General features: G+C 47.1%; 1 protein-coding gene across 1 annotated transcript in view; it reads left to right on the top strand.

The window, feature by feature from the left end:
- LOC144754341 (ficolin-1-A-like) overlaps window positions 1-23,870 on the top strand; it is a 249,397-nt gene that overhangs the window by 194,420 nt on the left and 31,107 nt on the right. The window contains exon 10 of the mRNA XM_078642030.1: window positions 339-473. Within this exon, the coding sequence (XP_078498156.1) occupies window positions 339-473 (135 nt within the window). The remainder of the gene's footprint in view (window positions 1-338; window positions 474-23,870) is intronic.

The following is a 23,870-nucleotide window of genomic DNA, read 5'->3' on the forward strand; positions in this document are numbered from 1 at the left end:
GTGGCTTTATCGCCTATGATAAAACATTTAAATGCAAATGTGGAGGTACATGAATTGCAACCCAGTAAATAGAATTGCTAAGTGTTTCTCATTCTCAGCTCCTTGTATTGACAGTCTGGTACAAGGAAGGATCAGGTTTATTAGTGTGCTGGCTTTCAGCAAGCAAAAGTCTTAGGTGTTGTCTTTCAATCGGCTCCGCTCTGTACAAAAGCTAAATGATTCCAGGCGTGCTTAGAATAAGCTGTCTTTCTTGCTGCAAGTTTGTCGTTTGAGATGGATGGGTGGCCTGGCCTAGTTGGTGCCTGTTTGCACATAATTCATCAGTTTTGTTTTAACAGGGACTAATGAGCTTCGCGTTGATCTTACGGATTTCGAGAGGAACCGCTCGTTTGCCAAATACAGCGCCTTCAAAATCGCAGGAGAATCTGAAAAGTATAAACTGATATATGAGACTTTTACAGGTGGCAATGCAGGTGAGCTATTGTGCAAGCCGTACTTGGCAAATTAAATGTAAATAAACAAAGCTTAATAAAAATTGACCTCGTGATTCGTATGCACAAATGCTCTCCTTGATGACTCAAGTTAAGTGGACTTTCGGTTATGAAAGACGATAGACACAGAAAGACCAAATCAGTCTCTGTGACGTCACGCAGCGTGCCGCTAGCTTTGGGATGTTTTACTGGACATTGCTGTTTGTAACTTTGCACATATGCACTTTAGTAATTCGTTAACTGGACAATGTAATCTGCCACTTTGCACACATGCACCTTTTGATGATGTCGCAGGTAAAGTGGACATTCGGGCATGTATGTATGTATGTATAGGAATTTATATAGCGCACTACTTACCCGTAGGGTCCCAAGGCGCTTCGACCGCTGCGAAACCCTTCCTGGCTTCCCTGAGAGATGGTCCCTTAATGGGTATCTCCAGGGTGAGACCAGGCATCCCCGGCGGTCTGGTGGGGCCGTTAGTGAAGATGAGGCAAGCTAATGCCCAGAGTTGCCGAGTGTGAACGCTGATCAGAGTGGGCACCGAGGCGAGAGAATTATCGAGTCCACTGACCCTGGTCCAGAAACCTGCCGCGCTGGGAATCGAACCCTGGTCCCGGGCCGTCCTCTGCTCTCGGGTCTGCCACCTCTAACCAGTGAGCCACACTACTTCACTATGACACGTGAAAGTCTCAAACGAGTATCTGTGATATCATGCAGCGAGTGCTCAGCGTTAACTGTTGCACAATTTGTGATACCGTTACTGGATATTGCTGTTTATAACTTTGTTGGCCTGCATTTTCTTAAAGGGACCATTAGGCGTTTACGCTGCAGCCCTTTATTGTGCTATTTTTAATAATCTTTTAATAGTTTTAGTAGAGATGAGTTTGATTGAACATCTGATTAAACGAGCTTTTACTCTCCCCTTAGTTTAAACAACACGGAGTATTAGAAGGGGGAAAAACGAGTTGAATGCCCAACTGAGAAATTCCTTTTAATTATATTAACGTAATTGTGGTAACCGTATCCTTGCTCTTGCTTTTATGTTTATTAAAGAACATGGAATTGTCTCTGTCATTGGAATTTATCTATGTCATGTAGAATTCACTGATGTCATATTTGACAAGTTAGAATTCATTGATGTAAGAGCTTTGTTTGGATTGAGGCACAAGCAGTTGGAGATTGCTAGAGCTGGACACGTTGGCTCTTGCACCAGTGGGTCGTTTTATGGCACTTAAATAAATACCTATTTTTTTTATATACTTGCTGACTCCATCGCTTATTTACAATGGCAACGAGTTGCTAGTGCCAACCCACTGTGCTTTATTTTTTTTCCTGGAAATTAAGGGGCATATTAGCAACAACCTCGTTAAAATTGTCGCCGTTTTAGCGGCAGGAAACTGCTGCTAAAATGGCGATAATGGGCTTGCTAATATGCCCTATAGAATTCTAATAGAAACCCAGGTTAGATGTGCATGACATCTAACCTGGGCTTCTATTGGAATTATATAACGGATATTAGCAAGCCCATTATCGCTGTTTTATCAGCAGTTTTCTGCTGCTATAACAGCGATAATTTTAGCGAGGTTCTTGCTAATATGCCCCCTAAATATTTAAGAAGAATGCTTTCAGTCTACTTCACTCTCAAGAGATAATTTTATTGTGATTTACGCATTTTTCGGAATTTGCTGCCTTTGTCTATGTTTCGATTCAACGTGCGATTATTTAAGGTACTGTGTTTTACAAACTTTACCGTCGCGCAAGAACTTATTGTCCACAACTTCTTGGTAAGCAAGAAAGGCCACTTTATTAAGACAGGTGTAGGCAAACCATCTCTCAACATATTTCGATTATTTATTTAATAATACTCAAATCCTTCAGCTCACTGAGCAACCCTGATAAGAAGTCAACCACCCACCAAATAAAACCTAACAAACCCAGGCAACTGAATCCTGTACTATCCCCTCCTGTCCTTTACCGCCCTTTGAGGATGGACCAACCCGCTCCAGGCTGCCCAGCCCCCACTAAAAACCGCCTACAAAAGAAAAAATTACAACCTGTCTTACCGTGGCAAACCTAACAACAAATTTATCTAAAGCACAATCGCAAGAAAAAAGGCCTAAAAGACAAAAAAGAGGGGAGGGTGGGTGGGGCAAAACAAACTCCCGCCGAAAAGCCCTCTCTAAACCCTGCCCTGGCCCTATATATAGACTGTCTCTCTCCCTAATCAACCTCACCTGTGGACACTCCGTCTGCGCGAACCTACCCAGGGAGAGACCGGCTCGCGCACGGCTCTCCCTGGGTCCCCCCTCGCGCAAGAACTTATTGTCCATAACTTCTTTTTTTTTTTTTTTTTTTTTGAAAACCTTTATTTGCAGCAACAGGATATACATTCGTGGGCCTACAACCAAGTCGGCCGGCCACAAGTCAAAAAGTAATCAAAAGTCGAAGTAAGCAACACAAGGCCAGCCGGCAGGCAAGCAAGTATACGTAAAACATTGCAAAGGAAAGGACACGCAGCTTTAACGGCCCAATATCAGGAACAATGAAGGTTCATTTTATAATAAGGGGACAAGGCTCATGGCAGGTTCGTGGAGAATACGGGAAAACCCGTTATACAGGAATACACCTTTGCCAAAATGAAAAGAGGGGGGGGGGGGAGGATGTGAAGACACGAGTTTATCGTAGTATAAAACAAATGCAAAATATATGATAAGCATACAAATCCTACCAGCATCTCATGCTCCCCACCCAATGATACGCTAACAAACGCAAGGGGAGCGGATAAACTGCACGAACTCAATCAACCCGCCATATTAGCCTGGGGAAAAAAGGGGGGAGGGAAGGGGGGGGGGAAAGGGGGAGAAAGGGGGGGGAAGAGAGGGAAAAATAAGGGGGAAACTGAGGGAAAGAATCCAATAAGGACAAGAACTGGGAAGAAGGGAAAAAGAGGAACAAAAAGAAGGAAAATAGAAGGAGAAACATAACATGCAAGAAGGGCGCCACCCCGGGCCAAGCATCCCGCGGCTAATAACACAGAAGAAAGTAAAGGCCGGCAAGAAGAAGGGTATGGAAGTCGCGACGGAAAACATCAGAACTGATAAAAGCGGCATAGCGACAGACTCCAACCCACTCATGCCAGAGAAGTGAGGACAGAAGCGGCACCTCTATAAAGGGATAGAAAAAGGGCCATAGAACCAAGAAAATAAACATCTGAAAGACCCCGCCCACCCGTCCCACCCCGCACCCCTGCAGAAGGCTACGGCCTACCCTCCAAACAGCGTGCCTGTCGCCCTAATCCGAAACCCGAAATATAGTAAAGAAAGAAAGAAGAATAAGGAGACAAAAAGAAAGGAAAAGAGGGAACATGAAACAAAAATAATATGAGAGGGAGGAGCCAGAGGATACAAACAAATACACTCGGCTGGGGCCCTCCCCCGACCATCAGATGAATAACTACCAGATCAACACTGCACCTTCACATACATCAATAACCCGCAGGGAAGGGGGGGAGGGGGGAAAGTCATTTTTTGTTTGTAAAGTCCCACAATATCGAGAATACAAGCGACAGGACAACAGAGAGGTAAACCAGCAGTCTATCAATGTTGTGCAACTATCCCCAGCCCTTCCTAACCACGAAACCAGCCCAATAAAGAACAACATGGAGCAGACCATCCAATACAGAATAATCGTAATACAGGCTAGGGTTACGGCAGTGACGTAGATTAGGGAGAGCCACCAAGCTAATGGGATACAAAAAATCAATAAAACAAATCAATTGTGGGACACCCCCGCGCCGCACGGCCACCAGCTGCTGCGTGTGCCCCCTCGCTCTGCCTAGCTGCCTGCCTCGCCGACGGCCTCGCGGCCGCTCTGCTTCTCCCCGTGTGCTAGTTCGTCAGTTTCCTTTTGTTTTGACCGTCACTTGTGCTTGTCTGGAATTGTCAGGATTTCTGTTTTGCTGTTTTTTCCGCCATTTGTGCTTGCTTTTTGTCTAGGTTTCTGTCTCTCCGCCTCCTGTGATCGTTTCTGACCCTCGTTCCCTGCCTCCTTTCCCGCCTTCCTCGCCGCGCTCCCTCCCCGCTTCCCGCCACCGCCATCAGCCCCGCCCCTTTCTCTTCTGTACCCTCCCCGCTCCCGCCTCCCAGCTGCTCCGCCCACCCGCGCACTTGGCCTTAAATGGCGACCGTGCGACGCAGGTGAGTGTGACCCACTTGTGGGACACCCCCGCGCCGCACGGCCACCAGCTGCTGCGTGTGCCCCCTCGCTCTGCCTAGCTGCCTGCCTCGCCGACGGCCTCGCGGCCGCTCTGCTTCTCCCCGTGTGCTAGTTCGTCAGTTTCCTTTTGTTTTGACCGTCACTTGTGCTTGTCTGGAATTGTCAGGATTTCTGTTTTGCTGTTTTTTCCGCCATTTGTGCTTGCTTTTTGTCTAGGTTTCTGTCTCTCCGCCTCCTGTGATCGTTTCTGACCCTCGTTCCCTGCCTCCTTTCCCGCCTTCCTCGCCGCGCTCCCTCCCCGCTTCCCGCCACCGCCATCAGCCCCGCCCCTTTCTCTTCTGTACCCTCCCCGCTCCCGCCTCCCAGCTGCTCCGCCCACCCGCGCACTTCGCCTTAAATGGCGACCGTGCGAACGCGCAGCGGTCACGCGCAGCGGGCGCGCCGATTGTGCGCCGAAGGCGCGCCAAAGGTAAGCCCGTCTGCGCCCGTCCGCGACCGGATCGCGACCAGCGCCAGGACCCCTGGCCCACGAAGACCCCGACCGTCCCGCCGGACGTACTCCGCCGCCACCCTCACCGCTCTCAACACCGGCCGACTCCCAGAATGCCACCAAGCCACTCCACGACGCACCCACGGACCTTTCAGCTGCCACGCCTGCAAGTTCGCCTGCATCCGGACCTGCCTCACACCAGCACCCGCCAAGTCGAACACCAGCAGCACCCACCTCAAGTGCATCTTGCTCAACACCCGCTCCGTCCACAGACACGCCGTAGAACTCTGGAACCTCCTAGACGCCACAGCCCCTGACGTTGCCTTCCTCACGGAGACCTGGATGAACGCCTCTTCAGCTCCCGACATCGCCATCGCCATCCCAGAGGGCTACAAGATCGTCCGCAGGGACCGCAACGCCAACCAGATGGGAGGAGGCATCGCCATCATCCACAGGAACACCATCCGTCTCACGACCAGCACCGACAACACCCTGACCAGCGCCGAACACCTGCATTTCCAGATCCACACCAACCCGAACACCACCCTCAGAGGCACCCTGATCTACCGACCCCCTGGACCACGCACACATTTCAGCGAGGACATCGCCGACTTCGTCAGCCCGCATGCCCTCCCCTCCGCTGACTACATCCTCCTGGGAGACCTCAACTTCCATCTGGAAAACAACAACGACCGCAACTCCAGCACCCTGCTCGACAACCTCGCCAACCTGGGACTCAAGCAACTGGTGTCCACCCCCACCCACCGCGCCGGACACACACTCGACGCAGCTTCAGCCACGCCACAGAGCTTCAATGGACGGACCACAGCTGCGTCCACCTCACCTTCAAGAGAACGACGACCCACCACCACCAGCAACAGACCGCCCGCAGAAGCTGGAACAAGATCACAGCAGACCAGCTCGCCACGTCCCTGAGCCAGCACCCTCCTGCCAGCTCAGCAGACCCCAGCCAGGCCGCCGACAACCTCACGAAGTGGATCAGCATCTGCGCGGACGAGCTCGCCCCTCTGAGGACCCCGCCTAGCAGACCCAGCAGCAAGAAGGCCCCATGGTTCACCGACGAACTCAAGAGCTCCAAGAAGAACTGCCGAGCCCTCGAGAAAGTCTGGAAAAGGGAACCGACACCGGACAACAGGACCTCCTTCAAACTCGCCACCCGGAAACACCACCAGCTGATCCGCGCCGCCAAGAAAACAGCATTCAAGGACCGGCTGGACAACAACGCACACAACTGCAAGGAACTCTTCAACATCGTGAAAGAGCTTTCCAACCCCAGCGCAGGAAACAACGACATCACCCCATCGCAAGACCTCTGCAACTCCCTCGCTTCATACTTCCACAACAAGATCGCGGACATACACAACAGCTTCAACAACCAACCAACGCACACCATGACCGAACAACCACCCCCCACCACCACCCTCCACGCCTGGACCCCGATCAGCACCGAAGACACCATCCGCACGATGAACTCCATCCACTCCGGATCACCAACCGACCCCTGCCCTCACCACGTCTTCAACAAGGCCGACGCTGTCATCGCACCCCACCTGCGAGACATCATCAACACATCCTTCGACACCGCCACCTTCCCTGAGAGCTGGAAGCACGCCGAACTCAGCGCTCTACTCATGAAACCAACAGCGGACCCCACCGACCTCAAGAATTACCGCCCCATCTCGCTCCTCCCGTTTCCAGCCAAAGTCATTGAGAAGAACGTCAACAAGCAGATGGCCGCCTTCCTCGAGACGAACGGATCCCTCGACCCCTCACAGTCCGGCTTCCGAGCCAATCACAGCACCGAGACCGCCCTCATCGCCGCCACCGATGACATCCGAACCCTGATGGACAATGGAGAAACAGCGGCCCTCATCCTCCTAGACCTCTCCGCGGCCTTCGACACGGTCTGCCACCGCACCCTAGTGCAGCGCCTCGACAACGCCGGAATCCAGGGGAAGGCACTGGAATGGATCATCTCCTTCCTCGACGGAAGAACACAGAGAGTCCGCCTACCACCGTACAAGTCAGAGGCCACCGAAGTCATCTGCGGCGTCCCCAAAGGATCCTCTCTGAGCCCCACCCTCTTCAACGTCTACATGAGCCCCCTCGCGGCCATCGTACGCAAACACAACCTCAGCATAATCTCCTACGCCGACGACACCCAGCTGATCCTCTCCCTGACCAACAACCCCGCCGCCGCCAGAGCCAACCTGCACGAAGGGATGAAAGAGGTAGCCGAGTGGATGACGACCAGCCGCCTGAAACTGAACTCGGACAAGACGGAGGTCCTCATCCTGGGCTCCTCGCCCTCCGCCTGGGACAACTCCTGGTGGCCCCCCGCCCTGGGCACCGCACCCAAACCGACGGACCACGCACGCAACCTGGGCTTCATCCTGGACTCCTCCCTCTCCATGACCAGGCAAGTCAACAACGTCTCCTCGGCGTGCTTCAACATCCTACGCATGCTACGGAAGATCTTCTGGTGGATCCCCACCGAGACCAGGAAGACCGTCACCCAGGCCCTCGTCACCAGCCGGCTGGACTACGGCAACGCCCTCTACGCCGGGACCACCGCCAAGCTCCAGAAGAGACTCCAGCGGATCCAGAACGCCTCAGCCAGACTCATCCTCGACCTCCCACGAACCAGCCACATCTCCGGACATCTGAGAGACCTTCACTGGCTCCCCGTCAACAAAAGAATCACGTTCCGCCTCCTCACCCACGCACACAAAGCCCTACACGACCAAGGCCCGAGCTACCTCAACAGCCGAGTCAACTTCTACGCTCCCAAACGCCACCTCCGATCAGCCAACCACGCCCTCGCCGCCGTCCCCCGCATCCGAAGAGCGACATCAGGAGGAAGGTCCTTCTCCTACCTGGCCGCCAAGACCTGGAACTCCCTCCCTCCCGACCTGCGCCTGACCCAAGACCACCTCTCCTTCAGGAAGAAGCTGAAGACCTGGCTGTTCGAGCAGTAGCGGCACCCCCCCCCCCCAGCGCCTTGAGACCCTTCGGGTAGGTAGCGCGCTTTATAAGTGTCACTGATTGATTGATTGAATTGTAGCAGCAACAACAGGGCAGGCAAAAATAAGCAGATGTCCAGTCTCGCAATTCGACAATGCAAAGGTACCCCTCCAGGACAAAAACAGGAAGCCATCGAAGCGGGAGCAAACAGCAGTCCACCACAGTTCCCAACCGCCCGGGAAGGAGCAGGTCTCCGCGTCATGTGTAAGTCATCGAGTTCCGGGCGGTGAAAAACCGGAGGCTCAAAAACCCCGGCCCATCAAGCGGCCGAAGAACAGCGGCATCAACTCTTGGCACAGCCAGAGGGGGCAAAGCAATGGCGGCATCAGGCCGATAGGGGTGCATGAAAGAGCATCGACCCAAAATGGCGGCGGGCCGCATGGAGCCGGTAGAAGCACCGGGAGCCAAGACAGCATATAAGGACATCAAGGCGTCTAGGACATCTCCGAGCGTGGGCTCACTAGCACATGCCCAGGCCCCCGTGCAGTCCGGCCAGCAAAGTTCTTCGGTGCAAGGCGGAGCACCCCCCACGTCGCCGGTAGCCATCTTGTGAGTCTCGCCGCCCCGCACTCCACCTTGGGCCTCCAAACGGTTCCCAAATGTAGGACTTTACAGAACTCCGGAGGTTCCCAACAACGGCCTCACTGGCACAGCAAGGGCAGGCGCTCGATGGGGGGTGGGGGGGCCCGTCCGAACAGCGGCTTGCCCCACAGGCGAGAGCCTAGCGCGGGGTCCAGGGCCGCCGGACAGAACAAAGGCGAAGGGACCCCTCCACACAGTCAGCCCCAACACATCTCGTCCCCCTCCAGCCGCACGGTCCGCAAATCGGGCCGGTTCAGGATCACCGGGGTATGCACACAACGGCTCCCACCAGTGGCTCACTCTCTCGGCCGGGGCCAGCAATCTCAGCACCGCCGGTCGGGTCCCACAGGCGAGGTCCCGGTCTCGAACACCCGGAGGTCCCAATCTTCTCGAGGACACAACTGCGGACCCACAGCACGCAGGAGCTTCCGGACCAGACGGTGAGTAGGAGTAGATCGTTAAGTTCCAATAGCTGTAGTGAGGTATCGTCGCAGTACAGGATAAGTTGCAGGATATTCGAGGTTGGCCGGAGGGCCGACGGAGCCGAGCTAAAAGGCGACCATTACGCTCTCGGGCTAGGCTCCTCCCCCGTGTCCATAACTTCTTGGTAAGCAAGAAAGGCCACTTTATTAAGACAGGTGTAGGCAAAACATCTCTCAACATATTTCGATTATTTATTTAATAATACTCAAATCCTTCAGCTCACTGAGCAACCCTGATAAGAAGTCAACACCCCACCAAATAAAACCTAACAAACCCGGGCAACTGAATCCTGTACTATCCCCTCCTGTCCTTTACCTGCCCTTTGAGGATGGACCAACCCGCTCCAGGCTGCCCACCCCCCACTAAAAACCGCCACCCAGGAAAACCTTTAGAGTTTTCCTGCCCCACCAAAACAGTAAATTAAACAACGCCCGAGAACACCACAACTGCACATCCAGAACTTTTGCGATCAAATCCCGCAATTCCAATCGATGGAAGGACTGACCCAACTGAGAAAGGTGAACCCCATCCTCATGAAACAAGTGACGCTCAGAAACCTGTAAGTGAGGATGAGCCAAAATGAAAATATCATGCCATTACAAAACAGTTGCATAGAGTTGTTCAGTGTCCTCGCTCCGCCCAGAGCTGTGCGATGTAGAGCTCCATTTCAGCGGAGACGTGGCACAAATGTCGTCCAGATCACCATGGTGCTCACCCAGGCGTCCGTGATGACGTCCGGATCCATCTGCATCATTCTTAACAAAGACATACCAGATAGAGAAAACCAGATCAGTTTCACTCAGCTGAAGTTCTAGCAAGACTGGCGGACCCCCCCCCCTCCCTCACAGAGCGGAGACAAAAATGAAACAAGCCCCCCAACACAGGCCCCAATTACCATGCCAATACACGTCATGCGTGAACTGCTGAGACCAAGAAACCTCCCACCAATGATGGCATTCTGCAGGGATTGCGGCCCATTGCAAGAAGGAGTGACCAACAAACCAAAACCTCCGTGTAACTGTGACCATCCTGCGCAAAAGGACCTAGGAGAAAAAACACATATCAACAAAAGAAGACACACTACAGTCTGACAAAGTTCTCGCAGCATCTCGACCTCCATCTCCCAATTCTGCGTACCTGAAACCAATACCCCCCCCCAAACTTGCAGCCTCAGAACAACCCCAAGCCTAAAAGAATGAGTGCTAAAGTGTAAAGGAGTCAACCCCAACCCCAAAAGTTATATATAGACTGTCTCTCTCCCTAATCAACCTCACCTGTGGCCACTCCATCTGCGCGAACCTACCCAGTGAGAGCCCGGCTCGCGCACGGCTCTCCCTGGGTCCCCCCTTTGGCCGTTGTGGTCTGTGGTCTGTGCGCTCGTGAATGCCTGCATGCGCTGAGGATTCTGCAGAGAAGGATGATTCCAGCGTTCTTCTATCATCTCCCTGTCCTCCTGTGACGGTTTCAACGTGATTGACGTAGGATGGGTTGCTAGGAAATATAATGCTGCATTCCAGCGAACACGTTGTCAGCATGTAAACCACGTTACTTGGCAGCCATATTTTATCTTCATTGGGTTGCTAGGAAATTCAACGCTGTGTTCCACCGAGCACGTTTCCAGCACATAAATCACGTTTAGTGGCGGCCATATTGAATCTTCATCAGAATACATCTATTTCACATGGGAACTGTTTACCTCACAGCAAGTCTTTCTACGGCTCCGTGTGCATCTCTTCAGTTATTTCAAGAGAATTACCGTTATCGGAGCAGATCCATTAATTCGCACATTATTCTTCCGGACTCCTGTTTATTTCGGTATTTTTTTTTTCCTTCTTTCTTTGTGAATCTTCACAGTGATGCACACACTTCCTCGGCTACCATATTATTAGAACATTTTCTGTTATACTCTTTTACAGCACTTGATACTAATTTCAACAAGTATATTTGCTATGTGCATATGTTATGGTTCCATATTTTCCTCTACAATGATATGAACACTTTTAACAAGTGCATTTACTACATATTTACAGCAGTTTATTTACTTCAACAGTGATATGCACACTTTTAACAAGTTCATTTATTATGTGCATATTTAGAGCAGTTTATTTACTTCAGCAGTGATATGCACACTTTTGACAAGTACATGTACTACATGCATATTTATAGATTTTTTTTCTTGATACTGTTCTATGGTTGCTGTTTATTGTAATATTTATTTTCATTTTATTTCTATTGCATTACTTCACTATTGCAGCTTCTCAAACATTCAATAAACCTGCAATTTTCTTGCAGATTCCAGTTAAACCAAAATTGCGTTGGAAGAAATAGTTTATGACTTTTGAGAATTATATTGTATGTGTAGCTGGCAGTAATTTTTCACCTGACAGGAAGAAAGCTATTCCATTTAGTTTCCTGGGTACAGCAGCTATGACATTTTTTGAGAATCTTGTACCTATAGCTCCACCTAGTAGCAAAGGGGATGGATGGAACGTTTTCAAAGAAGCTGTAGCAAAGTTAGAGAAACAATTTGAAGACGAACCTAGTGTTATGGTTGAAAGACACTCTTTTCATAAAAGAAAACAACTCTCAGATGAGACTATTGAGTATGTTGCAGCTCTTAGGGATTTAGCTGCTAATTGTGAGCTTGGGTCTAACATTGATTTCTGCACTAGAGATCAGTTTGTTTTTTAATTGTGAATCCAAAAAGGTGCAAGAGAGGCTTCTTGCTTGTCGCCATCCTACATTAGCTGAAGTATTGGATTTGGCGAAAGGAATTGAAAGATCCATTCAGTCTGCAAAGGCCATCACTACTGAATGGAGTAAAAGGCTGCTTCTTCTGTTTGTTCTAGACAATCTTCTGTAAAAAGTTCGATCAAGACAGGACCAGCCAAAGATAGAAAATCTAGTTGGTATAGGTGTGACTCTAAAAATTTCATTTGGCTAATTGTCCTGCTTTAAGGAGGAAATGTGTTAAGTGCAGCAAGTATAACCACTTCCAGGGTGTATACAGAGCACCTAAAAGGGTTTTGAATACTACTGTAAATAACATATCTAATGAAGAGCATGACTTACAGAATCTACTTCTTACTGTTTATGATTCTTCATTTCATCACCCTGTTAACAATCTTGCTCTTCCCTTTAAAGCACCTTTGGGTATTGTTCATATTGGCAATGTGGTTCTTCAATCTATGGCTGACTCAGGGTCACCCATTACTATTTGGTCTGATGTTTTCTTTATAGAAAAATGGGTTGATGTCAACCTTAAGGAAACTGATGTTAATCCTAAAGCTTTTGGTAATATTGATATTCATATGCTAGTTTGTTTTGAAGACACTTTAGAGTTTAAAGGATGTAATGTCATTACCAAGATTTATGTTACAATTGATGGCAAAAACATAGTAGGATGGTATAACTTAGGGAAGTTGGGTGTGATTTTGTGTCCTGGCACAGATTGTCAAATTCAATTAAGAGACATTGAGATAAAAAATGTGACTGTTAACAAGTCGCCTGTTGATGCTGTTTTAGCTAAACATCAGACTGTTTTTCAAAATAAAGTTGGACAGGTTAAAGTTTTCACACACAAAATCAAACTTAAATAGGCCGAAGCGGTTGGAGATTGCTAGAGCTGAGCGCTTTGGCTCTTGCACCAGTGGGTCATTTTAAGGCACCTAAATAAATACCTATTGTTGATATACTTGCTGACTCCATCACTTCATTACAGTAATTCAGATGATTGGTCGTTGTATGACACCATGCTGCTTTTTAACACTTGTATGCTACATCATCGTTCGACATGGTTTTGCAATGAATTTAATTAATCTTGCAATAAAAGTTATTAATTTACGTCATACTTCAAACAAATATGTGATAATCAAATGTATTCATTACAAAGCATCCTCCCATTTATTTTTATTAATGTCATATATAAAGTGTACAATCATCCCCAAAGGGTTATACCTACACTATACAACCCTCCGAACCCAAACGCCACTCCAGTAACCAAATGCTGAGAACCTCACAGGGGGAACAACCACGTTTTCAACAATTTACCAAATGTAGTACAGTCAGCGGTGGAGCGCAGATGGAAAGCGAGCAAGTTCAAAATGAAAGGAAGCCAAATAAGTGAAGAAGCCACCACACATATGTGGCTTTCTGATTCACCCACATTTAATAATAGCCTTACTGGCAGATCAAAGAGCTCTCTTTGGCTTTGGCAAAGAAATTATGCATCTTAAAACCACATGAACTGTGTCAAGCTGCTCAATGCACAAGGCAGAGCGGTTAAAACCAGCTCATTTATGAACAGGCAACCAGTGAAAGAGAATTCAGAAAAATTAATTTCTAGTGGGAAAATTGCAAATTAGTCGTGCCGCCCTATTTTCCATTGATTGTCGGTCTTCCCTCCATATTTGGCATAATCCAATCTGCTCATAATATGTTGAGGTGTCTTAGTTTCAGTGTTTGCATGAGTTGTCTATGTCACAGTGAGGTAATAAAAGGGTATTGGTATTCATTGGCCAGCTTTCTATTCTGCATTTGAATGTATAATGTTTGCCTTTGAATGTAGGCACAGTTGAAGCGTTGCCTCTGGGCCCATTGGAGGGATCTCAATGATCTTTCTAGTGTAATAAAATACGAGAAGATATTTACCCTGGATGTACCTTTGTCTCTACATATTGGCGACAAGGATGGGTTGAAACAACAAGTTTATTTAATGACTTGTTGTCTAGGTACTGCATTTTTACAAATTATGGACCCAAGGGCGTGTTTACGGGTGAACAGCTTGTAGTGTTCAGTGTTGTAAGATGAACCAAGCGTGGAGATGCCAAGGTGAATAATGGAATTTAAAGTTTACTGCAAAACGTCAAGTTGCCAAGTAAGCCCAACAGCCAGCATCCCTCAACCCTGAAGTTCAGGCACCAACTGAATTGTCCACCAACAAGATTGGAACACAGCAGACATCAGGTGCTGGAATGCTGGTGACATTCCAGTGACAACAAGATAGAATTATGTGGACACCACATCTCTACTTCTACAAACAGTAAAACAATAGATTAATCATATAAATAAACTAGCAGGAAATAAGTATTAAAAAATAAAACAAAACAAAGATAAGCAAAGAAATACTCATAATAAAAATGACGTTTAGACTAAATATTTTTCATATTTTTGATCATAACCTAACTGCCTACACAAATGCTCACTTTTCCCAACACATGTTTGCTATAAAAAATATAATTTAATTTTCTTGTGAGCTCTATAACATTAGCTTTTACCCTTTCTGCATCATTGTTCAACTTATTCTCTTCATCCAATCTTGAGGAAAACTTATCGCTCAACCAAAGAGTCACTAATCCAGTATTACCCTTCTACGGCTTAACAGAGTAAAAGGACTTACCCCTGTAGTACTGTGAGGGGCATTGTGATATGCCCACACCTTACTTCTCTCAAAATCATGTGCCTCTTTATTACATGTAAGGGCAGTTTGAATCTTCTCCTTAAAATTGTTGTTTACCCTGTCCACAGCATCATTAGCCTGTGGACTATATAGAGCTACAGTATAATGAGCAATCCTCCTGTTTGGAAAAAAACTTTAATTTTTTTCTGTCATGTTAATAGGCTCCAAACCTTCCTAATATGCCCCTTTACCATCATGGGCACCCAGTTGGCAGCAGGATTCACCATCACCTGCCCCACTGGCAGTCCATAACACCGGACAGGTGTTTTTGCTGATGGTCCGAAGGAGCTACTCCCTCCCCTTCAAGACTGCCCCTCCCTCCATGCCACCAACTTACGACTGGCTCATGGAGGATCACTTGTCTCTGCTCCATGAGGAAGTCCTGTCTCTCTTGGCTAAGGGAGCCATAGTGAGCGCTATGCTGCCAGAAGTAGGCTGTGGTTGTTATTTCCGCCACTTTCTGGTCCCCAAAAAGGACAAGGGACATCCGTCTATTCTAGATCTTCCTTAGGAAGGAGAAATTCAAGATGCTCAGATTAGCTCAGGTCTTGTCTGCCCTGGAAAAAGGAAACTGGATGGTAGCGTTGAACTTGCCGGATGCCTATTTCCACATTCCTGTCCTTTGTACCCATCTGCATTACCTGCGGTTTATGGGAGGCCACATGCATTTTCAGTTGATTGTGTTCCTTTTTGGCCTTACCGGTGCCCCTCTGGTGTTCACCAAGGTGATGGCTGTGGTCGCAGCTCATCTGCGCAGATTTGATGTGCCATTCTTCCCCTATCTCGATGACTAGCTGCTAAAGGCCGCATAGCTACAGGCTGTCGTCTCCCACCTACAAGACTAAAGCAAACGTCCTGCACTCAATGGGGTTCACAATCAACATGCCGAAGTCTCACCAGACTCCCTCTTAGATGCTCACTTTCATCTGAGCTGTTCTGGACGCAGTGCAATTTTGAGCTTATCCTCCCGAGCGGCGAGTCCAGGATATTCAGGCTATGATATCAATGTTTCAGCCTCTATCAAGAGTTTCAGTGAAAATTACTCTGAGGCTGGAGGGTCTCATGGCCTTCTACATCCCACTGGTGACTCAAGCCAGATGGCATATGTGGGCTCTGCAGTGAGACCTGAAGTTCCAGTGCAGCATCAGGGGAATCTCTCCGGCATGGTCCAGATCTCAGTCAGAACTAAAAATGACTTGCTGGGGTGGATTATAAACCACAAATAGGCCAGAGGCAGACCCCTCTTCCTTCCCCAACCAGAGTTCATTGTAGTGACAGATGCATCACTCCTGGGATGGTTCGGCCATCTGGGAAAAGTGAAGATTAGAGAACTCTGGTCTCCAGCAAAATCAGGGCTCCGCATCATCTGGAGTTCTGCGTGATCCAGCTGGCATTGAAAGCCTTTCTACCCTAAATCAAGAGAAGGCTAGTGCAGGTGATCATGGACATCACCACCGCCATGTGGTGCTGCAACAAACAGGGTGGCGTGGGGCAGTGGACACTTTGTCAAGAGGCTCTGTGTCCCTGTATATTAGTGCAACAACAGGACATAACCATCGTGGTTCAACACCTGGCCGGATCCTTGATTGCCAGGGCAGACAAGCTCAGCCATCAATGTCTAGTGGATCATGAATGGGGTTTTCACACATAGGTGGAGCAAGGTCTCGTTCAACAGTGGAAAGAGCTTCGGTACAACCTGTTTGCCTCTGCTGAGAAAAGGCCGGCAGTTTTGCGCGATGGAGTTTTCAAGGCAGCTCTCACTCAGAGACGCTTTTCATCTCAAGTGGAGATCAGGCCTCATGTACGTCTTTTCGCCAATGCCACTCCTGCCCAGAGTTCTCAAGAAGATCAGGAATGACCTGGCTCAAGTCATCCTTGTGGCTTCGGATTGGGAACGGAAAGTCTGATATCCCAAGCTACTAAGCCTGGTCATCAATCCACCAATCTTTGTGAGGATCTTCTGTCAAAGCAGCATGAGAGGGATCTCCACCCAAACCTGTCCAGCTTCTGCCTTCTTGCATAGAGATGGAGCTGTGGCAGTTGACAGCTTTCCTTTTTTGTAAATCAGGAAATAGTGAGCTATTTGGCCATGACGAAGGACGCCATTTAGAACCCCATTCTCATCGCGGCGGAGGTTGCCGACAAAGTTTAACCTTGAAGGACTGCCGTTACATCCGGTCCCCGCATTACCAACTTCCAGTACCCCGATTACATCATGATGTTTTTATACAGACAAGGTTGTAAGCGCATTGAGTCCCTTTACTACCGAACATAGTAAGATCTGAATTTGATACAGCTGGCACGAATATTCTTATCGGGTCCTAAAGCCGTCATATGCTCTATCATACCGCCAAGCTGACCTGTCACATACAGCTAACTATACCGAGTTATAGCCACTTGACAATAAGCGTCTTCTTTTTTACCAACTCCGACTTGTCTGGGACCTCCGTAAGAAGCGCATAACTAAGAACTAGGATCAAGAGAATAAGTGTATTACAACATGCGTCTTCCTTAACGAAATAAGTAATGAGAACGTTACCTTCCAGCTGAATAAATCTATCCCGAATAAAAGCTCGAAAACAGTATGCCACCTATTCCTTTTTGTTATGTCTAAATTGTCCTATTGCAAATGACGGACTCCTGAAGAAGGCAAATGCCCAAACGCGCGTAGAGTCTCCATCCACCGCTTTGCTTACTCCACTAGCCCCATTCAATATCATTGTCATTTGTGCTGCTTATTTGTAAATTTTTCTTTTCTTTTTTCTATTTGTGGTGTAGTATGTTTTCACATATGGATTGTATTTGAACATGTTTGTCATTGATTTTTTAAAGCAAAATATGTATATATATATATAAGAGATGTTTAACATATATGAAGAAAATAATTTAAATAAAACAAAAAAAATCCAATTTACATATAAACAACAAGTCCAGTTCCCTCGTCATTGTTAATCGTTATAATAAGTATATTGTATATTGTTACCGAGGGATTCCAGAATTATCTGAGCGTGGTAACTAGGCCTTCGCACATATTTGTATTGACTAGATTAAGGGCTGGAATTGCTCATGCTTTGGTGGCCTTCCCACATAAAAAAAAGCACCCGGTTGGCCCATGTCCCTGCGATGGGCATTCTAAACAAAGCACCTTGCACTTTATGCTCATTTGTACATTGTTCCAGAATGTAAGGATCACATATCTAAAACCAGTATTTCTTAGGTATGGTATTCTTACTGTGGAGGATGCAATGTGTTTATTATATAATATGGATTGCCCCTATGTATGTTTTTATGCTGCGAGTTTTATTTGTAAATCTATGGCTTTTAGGAAAAGTATGATCTTTTAAACATTAATGATAATTTATCTGTATTTTATCCTGCTGCATTTTGCTATGTGCTTTCATGGTCATTAATTGTTATGAACCGAAAAAAACGTCATAAAATGAAATGAACAAGTCTAGTTTCTTTTAGTTCTAGTCACATGTCTTAATATTAATGTGTATGATTTCCTTGGGTTTGATGGCTAATTAATTTAGCTCACTATTTCCTGATTTACAAAAAAGAGTTCACATTATTCCCTACAATTAGTGAGTTCATTAAGTGGTAGGGGTCCCCTTCTTTCCAAATTGAGTTGACAGCTTTCCACCTTCCTCCCGAAGTCTGTGATGTTTTCTTGGCAGCCAGGCATTCCTCCACCAAGACAGCACACACCTGCCGTTGGAAAAAAATGATGGCATGTTGTGCACTAAAAAGGATTGATCCCATTCTGTCCCCCTTTCTGAGGTCTTGGTGTTTATTCTTTCCCTTGCCCAGCAGCACTCTGCACTAGCACTCTCAAGGGATACCTAGCAGCTCTTTATGCCTTCTTATGGCTGCCTGATCAACCATACTTATTTAAGTCCACTGTTGTAAATAGATTACTCAAGGGTCTTGTCCATCTTTTCCCTCACTCTCCAATAATCATGCCTCAGTGGAGCCTAAATTTGGCTTTAACCTTTTTGATGTGTGCTCACTTTAAACCTCTTCACATGTGTCCCCTCAGGCCCTTCACTCTAAAAATAGCCTTCCTTGTGGCATTCACATCTGCCTGCAGAGTGAGTGAGATGCCAGCCTTGTCATCCAAGCCACTTTAACGCTCTGTGTACCCTGACAACGTGGTGCTGTGCACTGGGGCCTTCTTTCTATCAAAAGTAGACTTCCCATTTAATGTAGGCCAATCCATCAACCTGCCTACTTTTTTAATGCTCCACCGCATTCCTCCAAAGAAGAGGAGCAACTCCACCATGTGGACTCAAATCATGCGTTGTTTTTCTACCTTGACCGCACTTGAGAGTTCCGAGTGGACAACCAACTCTTCGTGGGGTATGCTGGTGCGAAGAAAGGTCAGACAGTGCAGCAATCAACCATCTCTTGCAGGGTCGTGCTCTGCAGCAAAATCTACTACACAACGGCCAAGAAGTAAACTCCAATAGGCTTACATAATCATTTTCTTTTCAAACATACGTTTATTGGATTCTAAATTTTGTTGCAGTTGCAGACAGTTATGCATACATTTTTCCCATGCCATTACAGAAGGGGAGCAGCGTTCGGCCACTTTGAGGATTTGTTACATACATGCCTTGTAAGTGCTGCAGCTGTCCTTATCTTGTAGCATTCCAGCAGGTTTTTAGTGTCCATAATTAAGTCCAGATCGATTATTGCCCTTATTAAATTCTTTAAAAAGATGATTGCTACAACAAGTTTTAACATGAATAACAATAACTTCTGAGCATTTGTCAATGACTTCCCGACAAAACATTTTGGGAGATATCCATGGCGGTAATTCATCCATGGCACGCATTTCCTCCCTCGGGTTTCTAGATACTATATCAGCTGAGTAGGTGTTATGTGCAGCATAGTGTGCACAGCAAACTGTTGATGGACATTTTCCAGAAGCTTTGGACCTTGTGGGGTGTGGGGTGCATCTTAATTATGTTTAGCGGTTTACAGTCGACCCAATTCAGTACTCTTGTTATATGGATGCATTCTGGACACATGGTAATGTGGGTTGCTTCCACAAGTCATGTATTGGTACAGCCCACCTACACACTACAGAGATATACTAGGCACGTCTATAAAGGGCATGGGGGGGGCCAGGCATCATGGGCTACTTGTGGAGGAGGGGGGTCATCAGTCTGTGTCTCCCCACCTCGGCTATCAGTTTTTTTGTAAACATTAATTTAGAAGTCATCATGCCTGAGTCCAGGAAGCAAGAGGTGACCTTTAGCCCCTCACCTCTAGGGTAGAGGTGTAATATGCACTCCTCCCAAGTGCACTCCCGTTGGCGGTCCATAGACGCTGCTATGGCGTCACAAACTTGGTGTCAATAAGTATGTAAAGATGAGCAGGCCCACAACATATGTAGCACATAGTACATATGTTGACGGGTGCAATAACATGAAAAAGGGGACCCCTCTAGAGATACTTAAGGCCAGGGAAGAGAGGGGAAAAGAATCTACACAGCACTAAATAGTTCCCTCATAGCCTATATATTTTATACATTTGAACATTGTTCATATCCTTTTCATAAACCTTCAAAAGACAACAGTGACACATATGATTTCCTGATTGTTCTTTTTTTATTTATTTTATTATCACTTTTTATCTTTCTTTAAACTTATTATATTCTTTTTTTTCATTTTTTTATAAATATAACATATTCTTCATATAAATATTTAGTACATGGTTCATCTCAGTTCCACATGATACATAAACTTTTCAATATTTCATTACTACTTTTTTAATACAAAAAGATACATGGCAAAACAAGATTATTTTCAAAGAAAAACACATAAACCCCTGGTTTTAGAATACAATAAATACCATCACACTACAATCACTCTAATTCATACACTTTCACACCAACCACATGCATCCAGTATCTGTACACAGTATATGTGGGCGGGTGTGCAGCTCTTATGCAGTAGGGCGGGATAGCGTGAGTCACATACTGCTACAGCGACAATGTCACACAAATATAATAACATGGAGTGTGAGGGGCTTGCAAACACCTGCACGTTGCTATGCCATCTACTCCTATCTTAAGCGTAGGTCGACCCTCGTTGCTCTCCTTCTGGAGACCCATCTGACTGCCCTGGAGGCAGACCACCTTTGCTGCTGTTGGCAAAGACAGGTCAAAGCCCACTGGCTGCTCATCTTATGCGAGAGCGGCGCTGATCTGGGTGCGGGCGGGCCCCCTTTGCGGTAGAAGAGGGACTGAATGGGAGATATGTGGTCATAAAAGCCCGACTGAATGGCATACAGCTGGTGCTGGGCCTAATGTATGCCTCCAATGTGGAGCAGGCACTTTTCCTCTGTTCCCTTTTGGCATTCTTGGTGGTATGGAGCGGTCTCCCATGGCTGAGAGGTCGAAATTATAAAGTCGTTATCGACACAAGACTAGATCGATCTTTCCCTCCGCTGTCTAGCACACTCTCCCTGACTAATGCTCGAGCACTTAGAGACTGGCTATGCCACTGGTCATTGGCAGACCTGGGGTGGACATGGTATCCTATCACAAGAACATACTCTTACTACTCAGCACCGCATGGGCTCCCGGTGCGCATTGATCGAGTAGTAGGCTCTCGGTCATTCCACCCAATGTAGAGTACTTAGAATATCTCAGCTGCACACACTCTGACCATAACCCCCTGCTGCTACACCTGAAATGGGAGTGACCTCATTCTGCGATACCCACATGGGACCTCCAGCCATCGGCCTTAGATGACTTATCATTTTGGGAAGCAGTCGGCGAAGCCACGGCTGAATAATTCTAATTCAACGAGGGGTCGGTAGGGAACACTCTCACAGAATGGGAGGCATTGAAAGTGTCCATCAGGGCTAAATACCTGGGTATTAACTGGAACATCCACAGACATCCGCAGACACCTAGTGGAAGCGGTGGGGAAGGTAGATAGAGAACTAATGCACTTAGAGGGGAATTGGGCAACCAATTCAGTTAATATAGCGAACCAAGAAGCAAAGCGTGGTGAACTGGCAGAATTATTGGAAAACCTCCGATGTGTAAATTACACAGAGCACTCAGCCAGAGTACATGCGCAATCCGACCTTGCAGGCCGCCTCCTAGCATGGCTCATACGACAGGATCAGATATCACACGGTATACGAGTCCTTTGAGACGATGCTGGTCGGCTATGGTATGAGCAAGCTGAAATAAATGTCGAACTAACACACTATTATAAGGCCTTATACACATCAAGAAATACATTCAGTGATACACAATAAACTGCCATTCTCTCCCAGGTTGTGCTCCAGGTCCTAGACCAGGCACAGATTTTAGAGCTGGAGGTACCCATCACACCTACGGAGATTGGAGCAGTGATACGGACATTAGCAACAGGCAAAGCGATTGCCTTCCCTATGACTATTAGAAAGCCTGTGCACATGCAGTAACACCACGCCTACAGCAGTTATTCAACACAGCACTCAACGCAGGCTTTCTTCCTCCCTCAATGCAGGAGGCGCAACTTGTTTCTCTGCCCAAGCCGGACAAACAACCCACTGAACCTAGATAATACCGTCCTTTGGCTTTCCTGAACACAGACTGCAAAATACTTCCTAAGGTGTTGGCGGACCGGCAGGCCCCACAGGTGCCAGAACTGGTGGATTCCAACCAAAATGGCTTTGTCCCTGCACACAATGCTTCGCTGAATCTCCCTTGTTTCTTCAGAGTCGCCACCTACTCCCCCAGCGTTGGCCGCACTCCGGATGCCTGGTCTTGGACGTAAAAAATACATTTGATTCTTTGGAGTGGGGCCACCTCTTTGCGGTTCTTAACAAATTGGGAATCACTGGAAGATACCTCCACCTGGTCTGGCTATTGTACACGCAGCCGACACCTAGAGTGAAAACAGGCTGCTACATCTCTGAACCCATTCCGATTGGTCACGGCACCCGACAGGGATGCCCCCTATCCCCACTGTTATTTGCTCTGGCAGCAGAAATGCTAGCAGCAATACTCAACGAGCAGGGCACGGAATGGGGTATCCCCCTAGGTGACAGCATACACAGTGTCCCTATACGCGGACGATATTCTAACCTTCCTTAAATATATGCACTCCCTTCCAGCTACACTGACCTGCACACTCACAAGGACATTTGCTGCCCTATCTGGGCTGTGGGTCAATTGAAGAAAATTCTGCCTATATCCTTGTAGTCATGGACACACCGATCTGGTGTGATTCAATGAAGCGCGCATTCCCCGGCAACCTGACGCATTCCAATATCAAGGAATCCATATTTATGATCAGCAGTAAGACCTACTAGTGGGTAATCTAGGGAGAGTGATAGCTCCGCTGCGTTTGCAAATGTCCTTCTGGCGCACATTCTCTTTTTTTTTAAATTTAATTTCTTTATTAGATAGAGACCACAGATACAAAAATAACCAAGCATTCAATTATAGTGGGTTATACAATGCAGGATCGAATCATAGAGATTGCAGATATATACACGATGTATAAGACTAGAGGACCACATATGCTACTGAAAAATAAACCATTCCCATATATCATTCATTGCTTGCATTGACAAGATCAAGTCAAAATAACAGCGTCAAGTCAGCTACATTAGATTCTACCTAATCACAAACAAATATATGACTGATCCATTTATATTAAATTGTCCATAGATGATTATAAAGGAAAAAGAAAAACAGAGAACAAAAGGAAAAAAAAAAACAAGCAAGCAAAAGCCATATTGGTGCACTGAATAGCTTAACCTCACACTCTTATGTGTCCATATATGCCCTAACAGCGCCCCAAATTACCTGCCCCAGTGCCCTTTTCCGCCTCCCCTTCAAAATATACAAATTATATTCCATGTTATACATAAAGAAAAAACGAGTTCTCCACACCTCAAATGAAGGGGCCTTAGTTTGTAGCCACGCTGAGGCAATACACAACCTTAGCACTGCTGATGCAATGAATATCAAGTAACAAACTTCATTTCCATATTCTGTACACAATCCACCCGTATCTATACCCAACAAAATCTGACCTGTTGAAAGTTGTATAGGGACACCGAGAATCTCGGATAGAAACCCGTTTATGTG

The sequence above is a fragment of the Lissotriton helveticus genome, chromosome 5_1, assembly GCF_964261635.1.
Source record: "Lissotriton helveticus chromosome 5_1, aLisHel1.1, whole genome shotgun sequence".
Lineage (NCBI taxonomy): Eukaryota > Metazoa > Chordata > Amphibia > Caudata > Salamandridae > Lissotriton > Lissotriton helveticus.